Source organism: Chelonia mydas, chromosome 4, assembly GCF_015237465.2.
Source record: "Chelonia mydas isolate rCheMyd1 chromosome 4, rCheMyd1.pri.v2, whole genome shotgun sequence".
Classification (NCBI taxonomy): domain Eukaryota; kingdom Metazoa; phylum Chordata; order Testudines; family Cheloniidae; genus Chelonia; species Chelonia mydas.
In genome coordinates, this window is record NC_057852.1 from 27,589,959 (window position 1) to 27,617,184 (window position 27,226).

Sequence of the window (27,226 nt, forward strand, 5' to 3'; positions counted from 1 at the left end):
TTGACCATGCCACCGGATTGACTGAAGAAGTCAGCAAGATGATACTTAAGTTCACTAGCAGCAGCCGTGCAATGGCAAGGCTGGCCTGGGCTGGCCTGGTGGGAGTTGGAGGATTTTCTGACCCCCAGATGAAGTCACTCTGGAAACTGAAGAAGAGCCTACTGGAGAGGGAGAACGGATACAACGTAGGGGAAAAAGAGGGCAGTAGAAGCAGAAAAGTTACAATTGTAGGATCCCTAACCAAAGAAATAAAATGAGGTAATGTTAACCCTGAGATAGCAGCTGAGTGGATTAAAAAAATATAGTAGGCTGCGAGATGGAGATCTTTAGCTCAATGTAAAAACAAGGAGAGAGTTGATACGCTGCTAAAAACTAAAATGCTGGGGGAAGTTAAAATAAGTTGCCAGCTTTAACTGAAAAAGAGGGTGTAATATATGGAACGCCATTAGAACTGAACAATGGTGAGCTAACTAAAAGCACAGGAGAAGATAAAGTATTAGTTAACAAGTGACTAATTCATAAACGAGGATGGGAAAACAAGCCATCAACAGCAATACTAACTACTACTACTACTAACTACTGTTTTTCAATAATTTTTTTAACAGTAAGCAACATCTGTAAGGAATCACTGACCTTCAGTATTAGGAAGTACCAGCATAGGTTTCCTCTCTCTCAAACATTCCCTTTTCAGGTACACACAGCATACACTGTGCTCTGATAATACAGAAATTGAGACTAGACTATTTAATAATTTCACAATACAGTATTTAATAATATGCCTCTGTAGCAGCTGTACTAAGCCCACATACATGGTAGAAAATACAATATTTACCTCTCCTCTTTAGAAATTAAAGCACACACACTTTGTGTAGGAACAGACTGCATACCTGTCCTCAATTCCATAATCAAAAGAAGCTTTAAAAAGAGCTTAAGTATCAGCATATCACATGTATATCGTATTTGCCTGCCTGCCATGCCCCAAAAACCAAGAGACCGAAGAAAAGATTCAAAAAAGCAGTTTTTTTTTCTAATGACACAAAAATCCTTTGTTATTTGCCAGGGGCAATCATGACACATCATGCTCTGATGACCACAGTCATAAAATATGAAATTTAGTAGTAATAATAATAATTAATAACAACAAAAATGTTATGCATGTCAGTATCGGCTACACAAGCCTAAATTCCTGAGAGCAAACAGAAGCTGTTTCTGAGAAGATGCATTTTCAGAAAGAATAAAAAACTGGTGGCTAAGACAGAAACAAGCTGCAAGCATTTGGTTAACAAAAATGAAATAATTTTCTCTTGTTAAGAGACAAAATGGAATGAGTGTTTAAAATTATCAGATTATGTTACATTAGTTCATTCAGAGATTTTAGAAATAACAGCCCTTTGGATAGGAAATCAAACATACATAAAGAAAAGGATGAAAAGATTCAGTGTAACTCCATAGAAAGGAGAAGTTTTACACAGACCTCTTGGATGACAAATTTCAGAGTAGCAGCCATGGTAGTTCATCTTAAGAGGAAGTTCAATTGCTAGGAGCTTGTGACCAAAAAGTATCTTGCTAATATGTGTTTATTTTAAATAAAGAATGCTGATTAATGACCACAAGTAAGAAATAACAAGAAAATGTATCAAAGGTTTGTATGTTAAATCAAAGACCAACGGAACTATTTTAATGTTGAAAAGCCAATGTGCAAGGCAAACCTTCAAAAATAAACCCAATCAAAATATATCATAGGGAACTGAACAGCCACAAGGATGGTTAACCGCTTGGATTAGAAGTACACAGATGAAGTGATTCCAGCACACATCAAATAAGAATAAACAAGTACACATACAGAGATTTAAGATGTACGTAGCTAATTTATTCTGCTGATGTTGAACCAAACTAAGATTGCTGGAGAACAGATGATCCAAGTGCCTGTATTGTTGTATAGTAGATTTGTTAAATACATTTACAAAAACAACTAAGAATGTGGAGTGACTTTACATAAAAGACCAGAAAACTTCAAAATGGACTTTACAAAGAAGAGACACCACATAGCAAGAATGTAGAGCAAAAGTGTATATATATATGTATTATCCTGTCTTCCTTACCTAAAGATAGCATTCTAACTCGACAGTAACATAATAGCTAAAATTAACATTGAGACATATTTTAAAATAGCTTCTGCTTCACATTGGGAATATCCATGCAGTACAACATTAAAAGCTGTATCATCAACCGCTCCATTACTGCAGTGGATCATAATTCTTTGTAGCACACAGAAAGCATGTCAAGTTCTAAGCAGTTCACTCCATGAAGACTATGACACATGAACTGCACACCGATAAACATGCTCTTTAATTTGTAAATTATATATTCTGACATCATAGAACATAAACCTTTGACATACAAAACATGTCTATCAGGAGCTAATTTAAAACTGAAGCCATGGAAATAAAAACAGTGTTTATATATTGCCTTGAGGTGGTTGCTTTTCAGCTTCTGGGGATGGACTGTTTCACAGAGAGGTGTTGGTCTCATAACAGTGCAAACTATCAAGACAATCTAGAACAACAAATGAAATAATTGCCAGGAAAAAAATCTCAGCGAAACATGAGTGTAAATTGGGGAGCTTCTTTGGATAAATCAGGAAATAAAATATAGAATAAATATAGAGAAATTGAAATAGCAAGGTTCACAAATCTCTCTCTGGAAGGCTTCTATGCAGAAGTACGACAATTGTAATATAGAATTGTTCTTTTTCATAATGTTAAATGTATTTTTCTTAAGTATGCTACAATCTATATATATAAAATTACAGATAGAACAGAATAGGGAAAAAGTTTGTCCAGTGTAAGTTCATTTGATATGAGCAATCAACAGTGAGGAGAGTTTACAGTTATTGTAGTTCTTACGATGGGCATGAAATTGCTCTCACTGAGGTCTATGACAAAACTTTGTTATAGCTAAATAGTCTAGACCGAGGACCAGATCTTGGCCCCTGCTCTGGCTAATTTGCACGACTGACAGCACAGAATAGCTGTAAAAACCTCAGATCCAGTCCCCTGCGGTATTATCCCACCAAAACTGGATTTCCACTGTAGGCAAACCTCCAGGTGAAATAGAACCACTTCAGTGGCTCCTGTGCTACACCACTACTGGTCCCATGGAAAGTGGGTATAGCTGAGACAAAAGGGATGTTGCTGTGGGTTATTCCTAGGTCCTAGTAATGCCTTCCTGCTGAAATGATCCCTTGGCACCAAAGGCAGATAAGAATAAATTAGAGCAGTTCCAAGGCTCTAGCTTACACCAAGTGTCACATACATCAGGATCGGGGTGCACATAGGTTGTTTTGTCCCTTTCCCTCTGAGGTGTGCTAACTATTGCTCTGATGATAGTACTGTGGAGCTGAAGATGGCATAGAAACAGAGTCCCCAGCAATTGCACAATGTTCCACAAAGGTGCCCACATAACCACTCTGCAGATCTCTGAGATGGGGACATCCTTAAAGAAGGCCACAGATGAGGAGATAGATCTTGTGGAAGGATTCCTTTGTGGGGACATAATATTTTTTGTCTGCCCCCTTGTACATGGGGGCTACTGATGTTGGGGTTTGCCACATTGTCTCAGCTGGGTCTAGGAGAGCCTCATTGATTGGGAGGGCGATTTTCAATGAGGAGGAAGAGTGAAGGATGTCGATGAGCTGGTGGTGTGTGTCTTTGACCTCCTCCAGTGGTATGTCTGCCACTCTTTTCACCAGCTCCTGAAACAAGTGGAAGTCATATGCCATGAAAGGTAGTGAAAGCTTCATCCAGGGAAGAGAAGGATATGGCCTTAGGTGTTACCTCCTCCTCCATGTCCCCTTCTTGCTTCTCCATTTCTTGAGGCTCTAAGGCCCTCAATGCTGTGGCCAAGGGAGCACGCCTGTGGCATTGTTGGGTGATGCTTCACACCCTTGAGGCAGGCTGTCGGAGCACCACCCAAGGGTCCCAATAGGGGCACTGTGTTGGCATAAGTCCTGACGGAGGTGCCCGGGGTGGCCGTACCAAGATTATGGTAATGCCATCTGCTGATATGTTCCCAGATCTTGTTGATGGTAGATCCCATATGGACCTTGAGAGGACCTTGAGAGGCGTACTGCAAAATTCCCTCCAGCTCACTATCCAACCCCTCACTTGGCAATGGAGTGGCACAGCATCATTGTGGGAGATACCCTGTGCCTGCCAATGGCTCAGTGCCATGAGCTCAGTACTGAGGGGCAGAGAGTCAGGTACCTTCAACATGCCTCAGTCACCATCTGATGGAATTCCGCTGGTACCGAGTGCCCGCACATCAGTGGCAGTGCCAGGGGAGATGGAGAACTTGTCCGCACCAGTCTCTCTGGTGCCAGGTGGGCTAATATTGCTGGCCGTACCGATGTTGACTTGTGTACCGGGAGTATCTTAGGCCATTTGCCCTTATCTCTCGGTACTAAAGATTCAGTGCCCATGCCCAAAGAGTCTGTGGGCCTGTCAACAGTACTGGAGGCCGACATTTGCCATGAGTGCCAGATGATCTCTGTGCCCGCGGTGCCAAGGACACCAAGCAAGATGGTGATCGCTTTCAGCTATCCCTGAGCTCGCTGAGGAGACTTCCCACTCTCTTTTCCAACTTATGAGAGGAGTCCCCAGACCATTTCTTCGACTCACTATCCTTCAAAGTCAAAGGTTGAGGGGAAGACTCACACCTGTCAGAGGGCTGGAGTCGGAGAGCTGCCTTCATAAAGATGATTTTTTGGCAAAGCTCTCTGACCTTGCGGAATCTCGGTCAGAGCTGCTGGCAGGGCAGCACTTCTGTTGGATGTGGCCCTCACCGAGACAGCGGATGCACTGAGAGTGCTCGTCTGCAGCCAAGTTCACCTTCCTGCAGTTGTGGCACTTCTTGCATCGCAGCTAGCCAGGCATACCCTTGTCCAGGGGGTCCCCCGCACCTGAGTTCAACACAAGAACAAAGTCATTTCTCCATCTTTCTTCTTCTTCCTTCTCTCTCTCTCTCTCTTTTTTTTAAAAGACACAGCCAAATAAAAAGTCATAAGAGGAAAAGAAATAAAAAGGCTTCCAAAGAAGCTAAAATTTAACAAATGAAAGAGAGTTAACGATCCACTAACGGACAGCTAACGGCTCCATCTTCAGCCAGAGGTGGGTGAGAAGGAACTGCATGCACTGGCTTGCCTTGTGACACAGCGCGAGAAGAGACGCAGCATGTGTGGGCCCAACGGACACTGCTACTGAAGTTCTCCAATCAGCAGCACAGGGACATACCCACACCTACAGTGGAGCACCCCATAGGGACACCACTCAAAGAAGAAATAATATTTAAGTGAAGATCGTATTCTAATAAAAATTTTTACTTCATGCAACACTGTTCTATTCTTTGAAAACAAAAGTTGCTTCTTCAGAAGTATTGGTCCAGGGTTTCATACATATTGCTGCATAAAAGGAAATGACCCTAACATGAATGTTTTAGCAATCTTGTGATCAATGCCATAATATTCAGACTTAAAAATAAAACCCTCTTCAAAAATTTCATGTCAATGGCAGAAAGAATGCTACAAAAGCGAGAGAGGAATTCAATTCCATGTGACTTCTGTGTGCATAACAAAAATTACAGGAGTAATGGGTACATTTTTTTATGTAATAACAAGAGACGGACCTTAAAACCTTGCAGGAAACAGCAGAAAATTTGCCTTAAAATGATTTTTTAAAAGCAGCTGAACAAAACCATGGCAAGTCAAAATATTTTCAAAAAAGCCATTCTACTTAGATCAACAAGAAACATCTGCCAGGTTTCAGATATCAAAGCCCTCACTCAACTTCAAACAAATCAGATCTCTTTGAAAGCAACCGAGGGGCCTGAAGATACAACACAAACACAAACCTATGTGTTGATGTACTATTTCTCTTCATAAAAAGTGTGATATTTAGGTCATATTAAACACACACACTTAAAAAAACCCAGAATGTGATGCCAGCACTAGCACTTCATGCATACCTCCAGATGAAATAATTATTGAAAGGAGCTAAGAACTGTTACTTTTGTCAGTAGCATGCCAAAACAAGCTTTGCTTGCTGCAGGGAAAAGCGTATCCCAGGGCATTACCTACCCCTGAAATAGCTCTAATGATGTGTGTGCAACCCCCATTTCCCTCACCTGGCACCTCTACCTCCTTCCCTTCAAAAGTTGATCATTTAAGCTTAACCCTGCATTACCTGACTTCTGAGCGTTGGTTTCTCAAACTTAACATAGCACTAGCTATTTGCATGAAATTATTTTGATTTAAAAACAAAAACCCCAAATCCTCTGAAAGCTCAGATTTATTTTAAGCTCCATTGGCTCCCACAGCCCAGCTCTTATGTTCTTTGCAGTAAACCACAACGGACTGAATGGGGGAACTCACAAGTTTCACCAGCTTTGCCATTTTATACTTTTAAAAATGTATCTTTACCAAACTATGGTCCTTATCTATGATATTCCTATAGTTAGAATGAACAAATACGGCAGGTGGTCAACACCTAATTTTCACGGGCTTCCACTGCAGGCCCACTGATTTTGGCCTATTCAGTTTGAAGCCTCCTGAATAGAGCCCAACTTAACGGAGGCCATCATATCTCAGTGGCATCTTCAGCACACAGGTATCTTAAATTTTGAGGTATTTTGAGCAAAGTTTGTTTTCTTCCATTTCACCACACTATTTTCTGTTTATTATCTAGTCACAGTCCTTTCCTCCACCACCAGCCCCATTTGGAATATCAGGCTATGACAAAAGATATTTTTACTCAGTGGTGCTGGAACCATTTGTATAGTGAGGGTACTGAGAGCCACTGAACCAAACTGGCAACCATGTATATGATGGAAACCACTTCAAGCCAGGGGGTGAGGTAGCACCACTAGTTCCAACATGTTTTTACTTTAAAAATAGAAAATGTCCTAAATAAGGACATGTATAAAATAGCTCCCAAATGATGGTACATGTGTGTATGGACCACTTTGTGAGGGAAAGAACAGATCTGCATTTATGTCCCTCTTCAGGAAAAAAAAGAATACACTTTAGAGAACACATCTACATGTATTTGTAAAAATAAAAGATCGGTTTCATGTGTGAATATGTATGAGGGACAACTGACAGCTAGGAAGGAAAGGTCGTAAGTCTGAGACTAAGAAGCCGCAAACAAAAGTGTCTACATACACATTTCTGTGATGAGAACCTGTGTATGTAGATGTACCCCTAAACAGTGATGGACATGTGTGCAGACATTTTTAACTATGCTGAGTATGCAACTGTGTGATATTTTATGTATATATGGGGCTGTCATAAATATAAAGGGAAGGGTAACCACCTTTCTGTATGCAGTGCTATAAAATCCCCCTGGACAGAGGCAAAACCCTTTCACCTGTAAAGGGTTAAGAAGCTAAGGTAAACTCACTGGCACCTGACCCAAAATGACCAATGAGGGGACAAGATACTTTCAAATCTGGAGGCAGGGAGAACAAAGGGTTCTGTCTGTCTGTGTGATGCTTTTGCCGGGAACAGATCAGGGATGCAGCCTTACAACTCCTGTGAAGTTAGCAAGCAATCTAGCTAGAAAATGCATTAGATTTTCTTTTGTTTAATGGCTGGTAAAATAAGCTGTGCTGGAGGGAATGTATATTCCTGTTTTTGTGTCTTTCTGTAACTTAAGGTTTTGCCTAGAGAGATTCTCTATGTTTTGAATCTGATTACCCTGTAAGGTATTTACCATCCTGATTTTAGAGGTGATTCTTTTACCTTTTCTTTAATTACAATTCTTCTTTTAAGAACCTAATTGATTTTTCATTGTTCTTAAGATCCAAGGGTTTGGGTCTGTGTTCATCTGTACCAATTCGTGAGGATTATTATCAAGCCCTCCCCAGGAAAGGGGGTGGGGGGCTTGGGGGGATATTTTGGGGGAAGACGTCTCCAAGTGGGCTCCTTCCCTGTTCTTTGTTTAAAACGCTTGGTGGTGGCAGCATACTGTTCAAGGACAAGGCAAAGTTTGTACCTTGGGGAAGTTTTTAACCTAAGCTAGTAAGAATAAGCTTAGGGGATCTTTCATGCACGTCCCCACATCTGTACCCTAGAGTTCAGAGTGGGGAAGGAACCTTGACAGGGGCATACTTCAAATGAAGGGCATCTGACAGGTCTGAACAGGCTTTTAATTGATGTATATCTGTAAGTTCTCTAACTATGAAATATCCTGGGCAAAATTCTGGTCCTAATGAATTCAATGGCAAGGCTCACATTGACTTCAGTGGGGCCATAATTTCTTCCATTGTATCCAAAAGAGCTATCATGGGTTAGGATAGATTTGATTATGACTAATCTTGGTTTATGAGAAACTTGATTAGAAATGGCTGAATTTGGAGTGAAATCACTTAAGGGTGAGTTTGAAATGTTCCATGAGTTGGTGGATTGGCACTGCTGCAATTGATGCAGCAAGCGTCAATTTAGCGGGTCTGGTGAAGACACACGAAATCAATGGGAGAGCACTCTCCCATCCATTTGTGTACTCCACCTCCCCAGGAAGCAGGAAAGTCAATGGGAGATGCTGTCCTGTTGACACAGTGCAGTGTACCCACCACGGTAAGTGGATCTAACTCCGTTGACTTTTACATTATTCACATAACTGAAGTTGTGTAAGTTAGATCAATTTACTGCAGTAGTGTAGACCAGCCCTCAATTATAGACCTTGGGGAAAGATTTTTTCATGACTCACTTCTCTTTGTTCATCTGTGCCATCATTATACCCTTATGATTTTAAGCATAAATGTAATGCCCATGATCCACACACAATTCCCACTGACATCTGTGGGAATCAAATACATGAAATAAGGGAAGTTTATGAACGTTTATGTCCCACTGTATACCACACTAAATAAATAAATGAATACGTTTCATGTCAATAACTTGTGACAAGCATGGTGCTGAATTTTCTGTAAAAACCTCCATGAAAACTGAGCATCCACAGTGTATGCTGCTCAGAAACATGCCCTCTGCTTAAAAGCAGAACATTTCTGTCTTATTAGTCTTCGTATTCTAAGATCTATGTGATACCATGTATTTGGTAGTACTGGCCTTGCATAATATATTACTGAATTTATATTTACAATCGTTTGCTCGATATACAATTCAAGAGAATGATCATTTGATTTTACCTGCATAAAAATACTAAGGGCCACACCCAGCTACCACTGAAGTCAACAGGAATTTCTCACTAATTTCTCAGTGGTGTGGGCCCTGAGGCTATGCCTACTCTGCAGCTGGGAGTGAGCCTCCCATCCCAAGTAGACAGACTTGCGCTAACTCTTCTCAAGCTAGAGTACTAAAAATAGCTGTGGAGACACTGCAGCTTGGGCAGCAGCTCAGGCTTTCAAGCCCACCCAACCCCTTGGGTCTGAGCTCAAGTGTACACTGCGACACAACATCCACACTGCTATTTGTAGAGAGCTAGACTGTCTGTCTGTCTACCTGGGCTTAGAGGTTCACTTCCAGCTGCAGTGTAGACATAGCCTAAGTGGCCAAAGGAGTCTAGAACATCAGCATTTACGGAAAGAGGTAATACATTTATACTTTTTGTTTAAAGAGCAATTTTGGGCAAATGTTAAAATGATCATTGTTACACTGTTAAAAAGATATTACCTCATTGACCTTGTCTCTCTAATTGTTACAGGATAATTCAAAAATGTATTTACCCTGGCAGAAACTTTTTCTGCATCAATCCGCAATCACTGATTATGTGCATTACATTTTAAATTTGTGCAGGTTTCTCTATTTCATGCAAACTCTCTTTTAACACAAGGAACAAAAGCACTGATATTACTGAGTGAACTTCACTCTTATGCGGAGGGTCAACTGAAGGTCTAGGCACCTCTTAAATTCCACTTAATCCCTCATGAACGGGTTTCAGCGAGACTTACATGGTGCAAAGACTGTGAGCTGGCCCTGTGCCTCGGGATGAATTTCACCCACTCTAAATGAATATGTTGATATTATATTTTCTATGAGTGTGTACTTTGAAAAGTTTTGGAATTGTGAAAATGCTAAGCAGAAAATTGCTTTTATTTTTATATGCAAGATGTGTAATCATAACTATCCTAATTCTTTATTCACTAGTATTTCATAAGGGCTAGGTATTGTTGATGGCTTCTACCACCACCCCAGAGAAAATGTAACATTAAAGTTGTTATTTCATGCCCTGAATATGTATGAAGTGTCCCTCTGGAACTCTCATAATTTCAATTATGCTATTGCATCTACTTGAAAAGTTTTACTGTATTTCTATGAAAGATTACTCTATGCACTTTTCAACAAAACATTTGCTATAATTTCTTCTAGAGAAGCCCGAGGAGGTCTTTGGGATTTGAACGCTATGGCCCAAATTTTATAGTCTTTAACTAAGCAAAAATCCCATTGACTTTAATGGGAATTTTGCTTGAGTAAAGACTGCAGATCTGGTCCTATGTGAGCAAAGTACATAATGTGATTCCCGAGAGTTCTAAATGTGACAAAAACTTCTGGGTTCAAGAAAACCTATCTGTATATTATGAACCTGAAATGTGATTTACATGACGGAACTTCTATTCCCTTCTTATTCCATGGATGACAAAACAACTCCGACTGCCCTCTCTGCAGTGATAGTTTTATTAAAAGTATGTTTTAATCAATTTAGGGGGGAAATTTCAGTCCAAAAAGCAAAATAAAGATGCACAGGAAAACATCATTCATAGTTTGAGGCTACAAATAAAAGACATTCCCCTATATTGGGAAAAGAAAATACTCCCACAGAATTACATACTACTAGATAATCTGTGAACTACATTAGGAGGATAATGCTTTTATTTCTTCCATAGAAGATTTTCCAGCATCCCTCCTCTAGAAAGCCCCAACTTAGCTCACTGTTAATTGCTTTAGTAGCATAAAGATATTCTATCCATGTTGACCCTGTGGGGCACATTTTAGTGAAACCAAAAAAAAAACAAAAAACCTTTTAGTACACATTCCTTTCCACTCCTAACTATAATTATTGTAATTAATCTGTATTATATTTCAGTATGTCTTTCAAACAGCACTTTCCTTTACTTGGGTTTTTGTGATTTGAAGGAAAGCATATTCGCTTTTTTGGATGCATGGATGTATATATATGTATGACGTAAGAAGTTAGACCTAGAAAGTGTGTGTATGTGTGCATATATATATATAAAGTGAAATGAATTTCCTTTTAGTATTTGACTGGAAGCAGTTTTACAAGGAAAATAAGATTGACTGTTCTGTCACTGGACCCATCATCATCCATGCATCCAAAAAAGCAAATATGCTCTCTCTCTCTCTTTCTCTCTGTTTGTGCGTGTACCACATATACATATGTGAGGTAAGAAGTTAGACCTAGAAAGTGCAGTGCGTGGTAGTCATCCTGAAGGTGTCACTGTGAAGTAATTGAAGCCCTCTATCTAATTATTAGATTTGAAAAGCAGTGGAAACCTCAACATAGTTTACACTACAGTTCAGTGAATCAATGTGTGTATATATATATATATATATATATATATATATATATATATATATATATATATATATCTTCTCCATTTTGTACTAGTCACAGAAATTTAGTTTATTATTTAACGTGTTCTAGCTCCAAAAGCAAATAGAGGGGTCCCTAGTTTGTTTCTGAAAACAAAGGTCAGACCTTACGTAATTCTCACATGAGCTTAACCAGCATTGTTGACATTTCAAAAGTTCATAAAATGTCAAAAATGCAAACAAGGCACACTGAAGGGAACAAAAGTAATTCTTTTACAGAAACTACAATCCTAGTAAAGTCCATACAATATGCAGTAGAAATTAAGAACAGAACCGTTGTTAACAACCCTCAGGAATCCTGTCAATATTTGTGGTAGTACATCCATCCATGGAACTTAATGTCTATCTCATAGAAAAACTTGCAGATTTTATGTAAATCTAACCATTTTGCCAAAACTTACAAATCCACAGCATGTCTGTTTTAGAAGCTGATTCAGCCATCTCTAAAGTGCCTTAATAGCATCATGAGAACAAAGTGACAGTGTTTGGTGTCACAAAAGTATTGTAGTGGGAACTGGTAGCAAAATTGTTTTTAGAATGCCTAACACTTCTGATCATAAAAGATTCTTATGACCTTTTCTTGAGGTCCATTGTTTGCAAAAGGCCTTTGAAATTTGGCAGGGACAAAGCACCAAGGCTAGAGATGTGCCTTTAACCTGTCCCACTAAATTCACTTAGGTTTGGCTGAGAAAAACTTCTAACATTTGTCATCTCCCTTCATTCCCTTTTTTCCTTAGAAAAATGTTGGCAGCATGCCAAAATAAAATTGAATATAAACACTGTAAGCAGGGTCCATGCCAACACTACCATGCACTGCACTGGGAACACCTGGCAGCTGCAGAAGTAGCTGTAGTGGGGGAAGGGAGGGAGAGAGTACCACACCCTCCCCAGACCTATAGTCTCCATCCCCCTCAGGGATAAGAGCTCCCTTCATTGCCGAGGGGGAGGAACAGATTAAGCCCCTCCAAGTTAACTGCCCTCATACCCAGAACATGGCTTCAAACCTTCAGCACTTCAGAAAACAGTGTGTATGGTAACACCCATTGTTTCATGTTCTCTATGTATATAAATCTCCCCACTGTATTTTCCACTGAATGCATCCAATGAAGTGAGCTGTAGCTCACAAAAGCTTACGCTCAAATAAATTTGTTAGTCTCTAAGGTGCCACAAGTACTCCTTTTCTTTTTGCAAATACAGACTAACACGGCTGCTACTCTGAAAAAATGAAATATACCCATATGGATCTTCAAAGCCATTAAAAGCAAGAGAGACATTTCAGACACTAGGCTCAAACACCAGGTACAGTATGAGAACTTTTAGGAGGGAGCAGAATGGCATGAGAACTTGCTTAAGGGCAAACCAGCAATTGATCTCAATTTAACATAACAAAAAACAAGTAATTAACCTCTGTACTGAAAGACAAAGCTTTACAGATCATGCAAAAAGAAAGAGATTTCTAAGGGTAATAGGAAATGTAAAAAACTGTCAAATTACACATCACACGTACCATCCAATTTTCCTGTTCATAAAAAGGCCAAAGGGGAGCTACAACAGCTAGACAATGGACTTCTCCTGAAAAAGTTGAACGTTCAATGCCATGGGTATTCCCTATCCCAGTGGCGCCAAAACTAAAACACCCTGGTGAAATAAATCAATATACTGCTGCCTAACACAGACACTAGAAATGAAAGATATCTCACACCACTTTAGATGACACTATTACTTACTTAAATGATATCAAAGCATGTTTAAAATTAGATTTAATCTCTGTGTACTATCAATTAAAATTTAATCAAGACTACCACTATATTAACATTCTCAGCACACATTGGACCGTGATTTGAATTTTGGCATCCCATCTGTAGCAGAAATCTTTCAGATTGATATTAAAGGAACACTGTCATGTTTAAATGGAGTACTGAATGTCAGTGATGACATTCTAGTACATAGAAAAATGCAAGAATAATGATACCAGACTGGAGGCCATCTTTCAAAGACAGAAAGAACAATTCAGCCTTACATGGGAAAAATGTGATTATTAATGAGCATTTGAATTTTATGGCTGTTTTTTAAGAAAAAGGGAGTGTCTGATGACCCCCTGAAACTCACAGGCATAAAACAAAAGCCTCTGAACTACAAAACACTGCAGAGATAAGAAGCTTTCTGGCCCTCGTCTTTTTCTTCCTTGCTTGCTTCCTTACCTCACACCCGTCCCCTTGCCACTGTCGTCATCTTATTCACAACATGGCTGTTACTTAGCTTTTATGTAAAATAACATTTACAAAAATAAAAAAACAAAACAAAACATGAGAATGGACAAAAACACATCAAAATGCCCTGAAAACATTTTTAAAAAATACAGGGACCAGTGATTCTATCATATCATACTTTGACCCACAGAAACAAAACAGAAATAGTGAACAAAGTTCTCTCAAATTGAAAGGCTTTTAACAACTGACTCAGATATCAGGTTGAGTTTGCACGGCTGGTAGTTAGAAAAACACAACTTTGAAATTGATCCAATTTGTTATAAAAATCATTGTGAAACTGGAAATATGGAATTGTAAAGGCCATTTTTAAAGAATCACCTTTCAAAATGTAACCACACTTCCATTCTGTTATAATCAAAAGCAGAAGTAAGTAAGTAAATGTAAAATAATAAGATCAGAACTTAACTATATAGCACAACTAAGATGCTTCTAGCAAATGCACTATTTAATAGACTGGTGAGTAATAAATTGCTGTCGATACAATCAGTGGAGAATGATATGGATAAAGAAGCTATTCTCAAGCAAGACATGCAATAAAAAAAAGAAAGAAAGAAAGAAACACAGCTGATAGGAAAGTGCAAATGAGCCAACCATACATAGAATATTGGTCGAAAGTGTGAAGCCAACCAGTAAATTTCAGATATCACATGGCTAAATTCCTTTTTAAGGTTATTTTAAAAGAAGAACAATGATCCCCAGCATGGAATGGAAAATTTTCATGGACTATAAGAAAGCAAGCCAGAAAGAATGCAAGAAAAAAACTGATGATTACTATCAGGAAACAAGATGAAGTTCTAACAGATCATGGTCAAGGCATAATTGAGGACATCATACCACTTTATCTACAAGGCAAAGCACCAATCAACATGTGAAAAGACTTTGGACAGATTCTAAATACTTCTCAGAAGAGTAGGAATAAATACCACCAGATCGATTTTTGTTTGCAAAACAATGATGGAGAAACAATATCATGTGGAAAATTTAAAAAACCTAATATGTTGTGATATAATAAATATATCTCCTTTAAGATTTGTCTTACAGCATTTAACAAAAATAGTTATTTCATACTACAACATCTGAAGTTCTTTCATATTAGCTAATTCTGGCTGGGATGATTTAGTTGGGGATTGGTTCTGCTTTGAGCAGGGGGTTGGACTAGATGACCTCCTGAGGTCCCTTCCAACCCTGATATTCTATGATTCTGTGAATTCTCTGAAATGGAATCATTTGAAAACTTGAAAATGGAAAATATGTAGAGACCTTACAAATTCCTAAAATGTAGATATTACCATTCTGCTGCCATGCTGCAGCTGCTCAAAGTAACTACACTAATACTCACGTACCACTCTTAGGGCTAGTGAATGAATAAAGGTATAGTCCAAAGTGTTCCAACACAGCAACACTATAGATGGCTCTCTATTTTCTGCAGTTATGGTTTTGTATCAAATAGATAGATGAAAGGTAATCCAGTATTACAGTGATACGAGCCATAGAAGGATTTTGTAGGTGGACAGAAAGGAAGAGAAGAGAAAACAGGTGCTTACTTCTCCTCTCTAGATTTGAATTGGGTTCTGCTGCAGAACCCAGATGGAGCTCTACACCACCCTACAGACACTACAGAGCGCTGTATTTGGTTCAGTGTTTAAAATATCTAAAAACTGAAAAAGCTTGTTCAGTCAGAGTCCCATGAGCAATGAGACCTAAAGCCCTAGATCTAAAGCTTTGTAGAGTGACCTATCAATGCTTGGATGAATTCACTTTCTGACCACTTCAGTGTTAATTATGAACTTAAGTCAAATGTTGATTTCTTTGATTAACTGATGAGAATGAAAAGCTAGGAGAAAGCAGAATAAACAGTATCTGATTAAACAATTTAGAGTATGTTCAAGAATCTATTTTCCCATGTTATTAACCATTTTAAAGACTGTAGTCATAAAAATACTTATTTGAATAGGCAAGATTTAAATGTGTTTTCTACATGTGTCTAGTATAGAAATATATCATCATACGCAAGAGGAGATCTTTTATTGGACCAGCATCTGTTGGTGGAAGTACAGGCTTTTAAACTACACAGAGCTCTCCATCAGGTCTGAGGAAGGAAATCAGACTGTCTGAGCTAAATACAAGTTGGGACAGATTGTTAAGCATAAGGGCAAACGCATGTTGTAGGTAGTCAAATGAAATGAAGTGGGCAATTGAGGGTTAGCCTGTTATGCATAAGAAGTTTCAAGTGGGCAATTAAGGGTATTTAGCTCAGACAATCTGATTTCCTGGAGACCTCAAAAGCTTGTTTCCACCAACAGAAACTGGTCCAATAAAATATAGTACCTCACCTAATTTGTCTCTCTCATACCCTGGGACTAACACGGCTACAACAACACTGCAAATAACGGGAAAACAAATACACTTCTGGTCTGGTCCTGGCACAAGAAATATATTGATCATGTAGCTATGCTGCATTAAAGTTGTTTAGTCCACTGGTAAACAGAAACTCGTTTGTACTCTGTAATACAAACAGCTTACATTTGGTTTTTTTAATTGCCTTACTTTTCTCCCTATTACCTTTTTAAAAATTGAGTCCTAGCTACCTTTTCTTTGGTTGGTATATTAATATCTGGAAAAAACTTATTTCTTACCCTATCATATTATCTAAAAAACACTGAGGTCAAGATTTTAAAAACTGGGGAGAAAATTTTCATTTCAAAAATCAAAAGGATCGAAGTGATTAACTGTTAATTGTCTTCGAAAATCTCCCTGTGTGCCTAAAATCAAGCTTCTAATTCCATATTTGTGGACCTAAACAAATAACCTGATTTCTGAAAGTGCTGAGGACTCGGTAGCTCCCAATGACTTGTATGGGAACTGTTAGGTGATCAGCCCACCTATTGAGGTGCATAGACTTTGAAGCCCATTTTTAAAAACCTTGACTTGTGGTAATTATAAAAGACCGGTGAGTTACAGACCTAGGACTACTGGAGCATCACATGAACTGTATATTCAAAAAAGAGTTTGATCATTTTCTACTTTCTCGTGCATCCATGTTACTTGCACATTACTAAAAAAACTATCCTTCTTTTAGCTTATTCCAGTCCCTTCTGAACATTCACACCTCTATTTTACAAAATAAAGAGGGAATTATTTATGAACGGTCTATATGGTGTATAAGTAAATCATAATAAAAAGTCTCTGGAGGAAAATGATTAAATGCAATAAGGTTGGCAAAAACTTCACATAAACACACTGGGCCTGACCCATTTACTGTATTCTATGGGGGAGGTCACTGGAATCACGGCTTCAGGCCTCCAGTGACAAAAATGTCACTCTCAGCAAAGTATCACAAGTTTGCTGAAACTTACATTTTGTTGATGGATCTGGAGTCAGTCTACCCAGGTTAGAAAGTGGACTGCGCTGGCTGGTGGAGAGGAGGTGAATGCAGGGAATCTTGGTGATGTGCTGATTTATCATAAGCTTTTAATAATCCCTAACTTGACTCCGTGAAGAAATCCAGTAGCTCTGAAGGGATGCTGTGGCAAAGAGCACTTGACCCATCCCTCCTAGCCCCCCACATTCCCCAGAGCTCTGACACTGAGAACTTCCTTGGGTCCTCTGGGAGGCAGGGAATGCCCTCTGCTAAGGGAATGCTCTCTCTCTATTCTCATCTGAGCTTTTATGGTTTGGGGAAGTTCTTTATCTACTCTACATGGGCCACAAGTATTTTGTTTTTATGCTTGGTTAGGAAACTCTTACTTAAAAATTGTAAACCTATATGGAGAAAAAGCGTCTTTCATGTTATTTTTACTGCCCAAATCATATCCATTTCCTGTGTGGCAACAATAGTATCATTTGTCATCACACAGTGATAAGATCACATCTTATGTCAGGGGCCAGGAGAGAAATGTGATCTTGTGCATTATATGATCTTATCTTTAAATTGTAAAAAGGCTCTTTAAGAGATGAAGGACAGTGTAACCCAAACCAAAATAAGATTTTAATTTTTTTAAAGAAAAACATGATCTTGTTACCTTTTAAGAGAATGCCCAGCATGATTAGTATTACTAAACTCCCTCAGGCAGAAGAAATCTTTACATTAAGAAAAAAATGGAGGATGATCCACCACAATAAAACTTCCCTTAGTTTCTTCCAAATATTTTTAGTCATTTTTTTTCTTGTAACAGCTTCTGATTTAAATATTTTAAAGAACATTTTATAGTATAGCAGGAGAATGAAAAACATGTAACATTAATAGATTAACAAGACGCAATTTATTACATAAAAATTAAACATATTAAATATTTGTTTCCAATTTTTGACTTGGAATTTTTGAGCACCAATGCAGGATCCTGTTTACTTCCTCAGCTGCAAATGCCAAAGCACTTACAATAATAGTAATATTTACACACACACACACACACACACAAGCTGGTAAGTGTGAAATCTGATGCAGGAGAATAGGTCAGACAAATAAAAAGATCTCACTGAGGCACAAGTGCAATTATAATATAAAAACCAGCAACTGTTTTTAGAGATACATTTCAGAAATAAGACAGTAAAAATGAATATAATAAATTATGCACCTAGCATTATAACATAGAAACAACTAAAAATGAGGTGTTGCACTAAACGTGTCCTTTGGAGATACGTCAATAAAAAGCAGAAAAAAGGAAAGTTATATTTCTAAAAACCAAAGAGATGTGGGAGGATGTCTGTAAGAATGGGCTATTATCTCAGACACTGAAGCCCAGATCCTGATCAGTATATAGGTGCCTAACTTTGGATTAAATGAGAGAGAGACAAGGTAGGTGATGTAATATCTTTTACAGGACCAAATTCTGTTGGTGGAAGGGACAAGCTTTCGAGCTTCAAAGAGCTCTTTTTCAGGTCTGGAGAAGGTAACCAGAGTGTCCAGGGTGGAACAGATTGTTAAATATAAGGGGTTCACATATGCTGTAGGAAACCACTTAAAATGAAACAGACAATTAAGGTTTAGCAGGCAGAGGGTGTGTTACATATTGTTGCCATAAGCCATAAAACCAGTGTCTCTATTAAGTCCATCGTTTTTAGTGTCCAGCAGAGAGATGAATTTAAAATCCTAGGCTCTCTTTTTGAAGGTTTCCTTTGCAGTCAGATTTGGAGTGATCGCTTTGTGAAAAGTGTTCACCACGGGTGTTTGGTATATTGTGTTTTTATTTTTGCTGTGTGAGTTCATTCAAGAGCATAGTGATTGTCTGGTTTCACCAACGTAGTTATTATTGAGGCATTTGATGCACAGGATGAGGCCCACCACATGTTGTGATAGGCTTGTGTAGGACTCATGGATCTTGTAAGATGTGTTGCAGGGGTATTGAGCATTGTAGCAGTGGCAATATATTTGCAGGTTTTGCATCTGCTGTTCTGGCAGGGTCTGGTGCCACTTTGAGTTGGTGGGTCCTAGCCTGTGGTGAGCTTGCTTCTATTATTAACTTGATGAGGTTGGGGGGGAGTTGTTTGAAGGCCAGAGAAGGGGGTTCAGGAAAGATTTCTTTCAGGATGTGGTCCCCATCAAATATGGGATGTAAATGTTTGCTGATAGCCCACATGAGTTTTAGTGTCGGGTAGTAGATGACACCTTCTGGGTGTGGTGTTCTGTCCGATCTCGTGGCACCGAGACCACTTAGAGAGAGAGAGATAAAATGAGTCTGATCTACAGCCTTAGCTAAGAACCAGATGGCTTTTAGCTCATGTGGTAGAGGCTCACGCATTAAGCTCCAAAGGTCCCAGGTTTGATCCTGCCTGCTGACGACCGGGGTCTGTTGGCGTTACAAGTGGTAACGAGGATGGGATCGAACCTGGGACCTCTGGAGCTTAGTGCATGAACCTCTACTGCATGAGCTAAAAACCAACCAGCTGTTAGCTAAGGCGGTGGCGCAGATGCATTTTATCTCTTTCTTTAAGTGGTCTCAGTGCCACTGGATGGGACAGAACACCACACCCAGAAGGTGTGTGGGTTACATGTGGTCAGTGTTTTTGTTTGTTTGTTTGTTCTGGGTTTTTTGGTTTTTTTGTCTTTTCTGTATTGAAGCAGGTTCTTTTGGGTGTCCCATTCCATTATGTGATCTACTTCTCTGGTGAGCGTCCTTGTTTAGTAAAGGTGGTTTTAAGCATGTTTAGGTGTGCACCCCAGACTTCCTGAGAGACTGCCTCTTTGGAGAAAATTCTGTGGTATCTGAGTGCCTGGTTGTAGACAATAGATTTCTTGGTGTGACTGGGGTGGTTGCTGGATCTGTGGATGTGAGTATGGTGATCCATGGGTTTTTGTATAAAGATGTTTGTAGGGCTTCATTGTTGAAGCTAATCATAGTGTCCAGAAAGTTGATGCTGGTGTGAGAGTGTTCTAGAGAGAGAGTTTGATGCATGGGTGGTGGTGGTTGTTGAAGTTGTGGAGAAAATCAGGGAATTTAGGTCTTCTGTCGACGTCACGGTCTCCTTGGAGAACAGGACCCTGGCCTTCCACGAACCCGAGCTCGTAAGCTGGAAAAATACGCCCCCCTGGCCGACACCCTGAGGGCGAAGGGCTATGACGTGCAGATGGATGCCCTGACCGCGGGAGCCTTGGGCGCTTGGGACCCCTGCAACGAGTGTGTGCTGCGGACCTGTGGGATCGGTCAATGCTATGCACAGCTCATGTGGCGCCTCATGATCTCGGACACCACCCGATGGTCCAGGGACATCTACATTGAACACATTACTGGCCACCGACAGTACCAGGTGGTGTGAGCCGGTACAACATCGTGCATCAACTATGAAAAAGGGACCAAGAGACTTTCCATTGGACCATATGAACTGGAACCATAAACTCATTGAACATTAAATCTCACCAAATGAGGTAAATCCATCCTCATCATCGTATCTACTCATTGTACTTCACACCTGAGCATAGCCATTATATGAACAACATACCCCCATATCTCAATGTCTGTACTTTGACCCGTTAACCTTTTACCCCCAATCGGGGAGACTGCAGATTATGTATTCCTTACGCCACCCGATCCTAAACCAAACTTCGCCACCCGATCCTAAACCAAACCTTATTCCCTAATAACGAGAAACTTCTGTGCTTAAACTCTGTACCATTTTCTTTTTATTTTAACATCATCTTAAAAGGCGATGACAGAGAGTTGTTCTAACCCGCTCCCTGGTCTGGAAAGGGTTACAGCAGTGATGAGCTGCCAAAATCTTAACAACCGGTTCCCTCGTCACCCCACGAGGGGGTCATGGCCTGCCCCCACCCCCCGGGACTCCTGCCCCATCCAACCCCCCTCCCCTGTCCCCTGACTGCTCCCAGAACTGGGCAGGAGGGTCTCATGGGCCACCGTAGTGGGTGCCCACCCCGCCCCGCCCCTAAGAGCCAGAGGGACCTGCCGGGGGGCCAGGTGGGGAGTTCCGGTGGTGCTTACGTGGGACAGCTCCCAGGAAGCATCTGGCAGGTCCCTCTGCCTCCTAGGGGTGGGGTAGTATAGCTAAGGGGGGGAGCAGAGGGAGCAGCCGCTCCCCGCACTGATCACATCAAAAGTGGCGCCTTAGGCACCGACTCCATGGGTGCTCCGGGCCTGGAGCACCCACGGGGAAAATGTGGTAGGTGCAGAGCACCCACCGGCAGCTTCCCACCCCGTGCCCAGCACCAGCTCTGCCCTGCTCCGCCTCCACCTCCTCCTCTGCTCCCCCCCACCCCGGCTTCCCGCGAATCAGCGGCTTTGCGCTCAGGCCCAGGGAGGCGGAGGCGAGCTGGGGCGGGGAGCGGTTCTCCTGCACGCCCCCCCCCCCCCCCGGGTTACCTGCTGCAGTGCGGGCGGCCCTCCTCGTGCTCCCCCACCCCAGCTCACCTTCGCTCCGCCTCCTTGGGCCTGAGCGTGAAGCCACCACTTGCTTCTCAGCCCTCCCAGGCTCCTCGCGCGAACAGCTGATTTGCGGGAAACAGTGGGGGTGGGGGACGGAGAAGCAGAGTGAGGCGGTGCATTCAGAGGAGGAGGCAGAGTGGAGGTGAGGTGAGCTGGGGCCGGGCGGGGAGCTCCCGGTGGGTGCTCCAGCCCCAGAGCACCGACGGAGTTGGCACCTAAGGCGCCACTTTTGGCCGGTTGTTAAATTTAGAAACCTTTTAGAACCTCACGGGACAACCGGTTCTAAAAGGGCTTCTAAATTTAACAACCGGTTCCAGTGAACTGGTGCGAACTGGCTCCAGCTCACCATGGGTTACAGCCAGCCCTGGGAGAGGGCTAGAGCTGCGGGCTAAAAGCTAGGCTGATTGGGGAAGCAGCCACAGCTGGGCCATGCCCCAATCAGACCCTGATAAAAGGGCTATGAGCCAGGAGCTAGACATACTCTCCCTCTAGCTTCAGAGGGAGAAGGACTTAGCTGCCTGGGAGCTGAGGGTGCAGGCAACCGAGCAGGGCTGGGGAAAGGCGAGAGGAACAGGGGAGCTCTCGCCTGGCAACTCCCCAGGCTGCAGGCCTTGTCAAAAGCCAAACCAGGTACTGGGGTTGCAGAGGCTGAAGCCCAGGGGCTAGGTAAAGACAGCAGGTCCAAACCCTCCTTTGCCAATGATGAATGGCTTGTACACTGCAGTCTGCCGCAGTGAACAGGGGCTAGATGGTGACTGGCAGTAGCCACAGACTGAGGCGAGGTGGGGATAAAGGGTTGGGGGTTCTCCGGGCGGGGGGGTGAGACCCAGAGCTGTGGGGTTACTGCAGGGGGGCAGAACCCTGCTGTAGAGCGGCACCGGGGTTCGGGAGGGACATAGGGGTCAGTGGCAGGCGAGACACGAGCATGCAGAGGGTGCTCCAGAGGCTGGAGAGCTAATTCCCAAGACGACAAGCGGGAGGCGCTGCACCGGTGAGGCTCGGCCTTGTGACAGTTGTCTGTTGGCCTCATTAATGTAATACTCACAATTAAGGACTACAATAGCTCCCCCTTTTTCTGCTGGTTTGATCATTATCTAGTGGTTGAATTTCAGGGACTGTTATTTGAAATAAATGAGTGTTAGGTACCTAAATACCTCTGAGGATCCGGGCCTCAGAGCACAGACAATTGCCATTAGAAAGAAGGCCTTTTTACAGGTTAGGCATTGGAAGGTAAATTCTTTTAAAGGCTCAAAATGAAGATTACATAGAACTTGGACCTCAACACGAAACTCAAAATACTTCAAAAGCAGAAGCTTCTATGAAGGAAAGAATCTAAAAAGCTGCTTGAGACCTGATAGTTGCACATTGTCCTGCAGAGCTCCGGTGCTGTTGATCGTATTTATTTCCCATGTGGTTACCTCCATATTTGAATTGTTCTAACCTCATCCAGAATCTAAAACATTACCTAAGAATAGTAAATTCTACTGAAAGATGGATTTCTCTAACAATGCTGAACCTACTTCTAATGATACCACCCCTTTCTTTGAGTATGTCTATACAGCAGCTGCAAAGTGTGCTTCACAGTTCGTGCAGATATACATGCACTAGCTCTACTCAAGCAAGCATGCTACAAATAGTCATGTGGCCATGGCTTCACGGGCAACGAGTTGGGCTAACCACCCAAGTATGTACCCAGGGGATTGGGCAGGACTCTACTTGGGCAGCTAGCACGACTCGCCACTCACGCTGCCATGGCCACACTGCTATTTTTAGCATGCTGAGCTGGAGCAAAATTAGCGCAGGTACGTCTACCTATGATGGGAATTATATCTGTGTAGACGTCAGTTACATTTCAATCTAATTGCAGCCACATTAATTCTGCACATGTTGTTAAAAGTCAGGGCATATGATTAGTTATTTGAACTGCAAAGTAATTTTATCTGGCAAGGACACTGTTTCACCATCTAAGGAATATTTTCACACTTCTTCCTCTATTTTCTCAAACACACATGAAAGTTATAATTCACACCATTGTCACCTCTAGACTTTATTGCTGAAACTCCTTATTTTATGGATGCATAAACAGATCCTCTCATACCATAAAGATTGCAACTCACGCAGAATAGTGCTGTTAAGGCTTTTACTGACTCTAGGTGTTCAACAGAATTCAGCAGCTCTTCAAATAAAGATGAAAAATGCTACAATTTAAGATTCAAAGACATCAGAATTATTTTTAAAAATTGTGTAAAAGTCATGGTAAATTCAATATGGGGAAAAAAAAAATCTAAATCTGGCAAAGGACACCCTTTTCAGACTATTTCTTGTCCTAGGGGAAAATATGCCTTAGAATTTTCTCTTCTCCATTCATAAGCGGCAGTTCACATTTTTATGACAGAAGTCTATGTTTGAAGTCACTAAAACACCAACTTGTAAAAATGAGGCTGAGGTCACTGCAAATGCCCCACTACAGAACCCTTTAGAAAAGGCTTTTTATAACAACTTTTCAAGTTCAGCTGTAAAAAGCTGCTCTAATTTCTCTGTCCTCTCTCTTCCCCTCTCGAGAGCTTTGAATTATAGGATATACAAAAAAATCCAGAAACTCACTGTTTATTACTGTACAGTAGTTCACAAGCGGTGCTGGGTATCAAACTGTTCTCATGCGCAACAGATAATGTGCTGTGGTGTGTTCAGCTGCATTCTATAGTCGTATCAAATTTCAACAACCCTTTCTTATCAGAATCACACAAGGATAGCAACAGACTTTCTTGCAAATGAAGCACTGCATTGGTTTCAGTGGGAAAACTATTGTTGCACGTTCATTATAAAGGGACATTAATTAACTGTAACTCAAGTTTCTACATATCTCCAAGAATAAAACAGAAGTCTATAGACATTCAAGAAATGATTGATGTGAGCAAGGGTTATTACTATATATTCTAGATCTTATCTAGCAGCTTAATTTTCGCCTAACTGCCTATTAAGTAATACTTCCACTTATCGCGACAAAAATTCAAAGTGACCCCCCCACTGGTCTACAACTTTGTACCCACTTAATAGGGGCAGGCAAAGTCAGCCTTTTTCATAGATGATTCCTTGTGCAAAATTATAGGCATATATTTGGAGATTGTTTTAGTTTTCTGCATCCAAAGGGAAGTAGCAGGAATGTCTTTATGTCCAGAAACGTGACAAAAGTAGAAGTGCTCTCTGGAAGCAAAAGTAGGGTTGCCAACTCTTCTGATTTTTATCATGAGAGTCATGATAATTGGTCCTTTCCTAAAAGCCCCACTTGCTGGACTCCTATGAATATCTGAAAATCTGAGCTTTCATTTTTTTAAAAATGTTAATTTAAAAAAGTTTCTAGCCATCATGATTGAAGAGAAAAGTACGAAAATGTGACCACAGGGTACCCTACAGGCTCAAAAACCTGAAAGCAATAAAAAGATCTATCAAAATATATCATAATTTTTAAGCCAATATCATGATTTTTGAACATTTGCTGCTAGTGATACTGCAAAAGTGCCAAGGGGCTGAAATGACCTGAATGCCAAATTGATTGCTGAACTGCTGCAGCTCCTACTGACTTCAATGTCAGTTGAGTCTGAGTTGAGTTTCCTCCAACTCTGGCCAGGGTAACTGATGTCTTGAGCCAAGAGGTCTGCCAATTGTGTTCTACCCGTAAGAAAGAGGATAACCAAACTATTTACTATGCTTTGGTTCCATCAGTTCTGTGGATTTTTCATGTAAGGGGCAATGTCTGAAAGCATTATCATCCAGTGAGAATCCCTACTTGGGCCAGCATTACAAATCTTAGTGTTGGGGTTGGCTCTCCAGGTGCCATACCTCAATATCGAGGGAATTTTAGTAGCCAAGAGGGATGTCCTCCTCCAAGTGGCTGTAGAACATGAAGATATTGTTTTGTAGACATATAGAACATTGATTTACTTCAGGAAACATACTCGACTACTGACACTTTCAACTATCAATTCCTGGCTTTGCTGTTGTGCCTTACCTCCATCACAGGCAATACAGGATGGCACCCTGCATCAGGAAAGGTATCCCAGCAACTCCAGTCTCATCATCAGGTCCAAATGATGTTATCGAATGGCAGGCTATAAAAATGAAGGACCTGATTCTTATCAACGTCTACAAACTTCCATCTGCCAATTGGCCAAATCATGCCTTACTCATTTTCTCAGGACCTTTAGTTTACTGTGGCAATTTTAATTCACACCATTCCCACTGTGGGATTTCCAGATAATTATACAGATGGAGTAAGGCTAAAGAAGTAGATGTCTATGGTCGACCTGCAGCTTCTGTATGATCCTAAGCAGCAACCCACTTTCCACAGCCTTTTATACAACTGGGCAACATGCTCCGTTGGTCACACAGTGTAAAATGTTTGTTTTTTCTTCCTCAATCCCAGCACCAGCCATGTCTGTGCACAACATGCATACAAATTCCAAATACATGTGGCCTCCAGAAACTCCAGTGGAATTTCTGAAAGGCAAGGTGAGATCTGTTCCAATCTGAGTTGAACTCTCTTGTGGATAAAGACTCCAGATCAAATATTAGGAACAAATATATCAGTGCCATCTATCAAGTTTTCTGTGATAAAAGTTCTGGCCACTGCAAATAAATCGATACCTAAGGGATTTTTCTGAACAATTCATTCCTAGAAGGTCATATGATGCAAACAGATATCAGGAATTTAAATCCAACAAGAACGAATGGGAGCTTTTTGTCAAAACTAGAGGCTTTTTTGCCTTCTAGATCAAACCAGGCAAGAGCGATGGAAAGAAACGGTCTCCAAATCAAAATTCACGCATTCTAGTTGTGAAGCCTGGCAAACTTTTAAGAGTCTGAGCACAGACTCTAGTCTGGGCAAGAGGGAATACACAAAACTCCATCACATCTCAACTGGTGGCCAATGGCAGAGCTCCCAACCATGATAAAGTTTTCAGGTATGCAGTTAAAATGGTTGCTGACAGATGGCAAACTTCGAGTGTGGACAGGAACTGATGGCTCCTTTTACTGATCAAGAACTCGAACTGATTATACATCAGTTGCAGCCTAACAAGGCTCCTGGTCCAGACAATATGCATAACAAGTTAATCTCTCACTTTGGCACAATTGCCAAAAGCTAGCTGCTTCAATTTCTGAGTCTGTTCAGAGCAAAGGTCATAGCTGTTCTCAAGCCAGGGAAACCACCGATAGATCCAAAGAGCTACCAACCAATTTCTTTGCTGTATGTTACTTATATGCTGATGGACAGACTAATCTTGATGTGGATCAATGAGGTAGTTGATTCTCAGCTACCTTGCATTCAGGGCTGGATTCAGGAGGTGAAAATGCACCCATGATTGGATATGTTGTCTGAGTCAAGACAGAAAATCCATTTGAGTCAGGAAAGAAAGGTGGTCTAGTCCTCATTGACCTGATGGCTACTTACAACACTGTGT

The 27,226-nt window shown here is 41.0% G+C and overlaps 1 protein-coding gene across 7 annotated transcripts in view; it reads right to left on the minus strand.

Moving 5' to 3' along the window:
• STPG2 (sperm tail PG-rich repeat containing 2) overlaps positions 1-27,226 on the minus strand; it is a 398,804-nt gene that overhangs the window by 42,620 nt on the left and 328,958 nt on the right. The window contains exon 14 of one of the 7 annotated variants that reach the window (XM_043545508.1): positions 1,883-4,960. The exons of the other annotated variants lie outside the window; for them this stretch is intronic. Coding sequence (XP_043401443.1) covers positions 4,886-4,960 — 75 coding nt within the window. The 3' untranslated portion in view covers positions 1,883-4,885. Of the gene's footprint in view, positions 1-1,882; positions 4,961-27,226 lie in introns of those variants that run through there. 7 annotated transcript variants of the gene reach the window in all.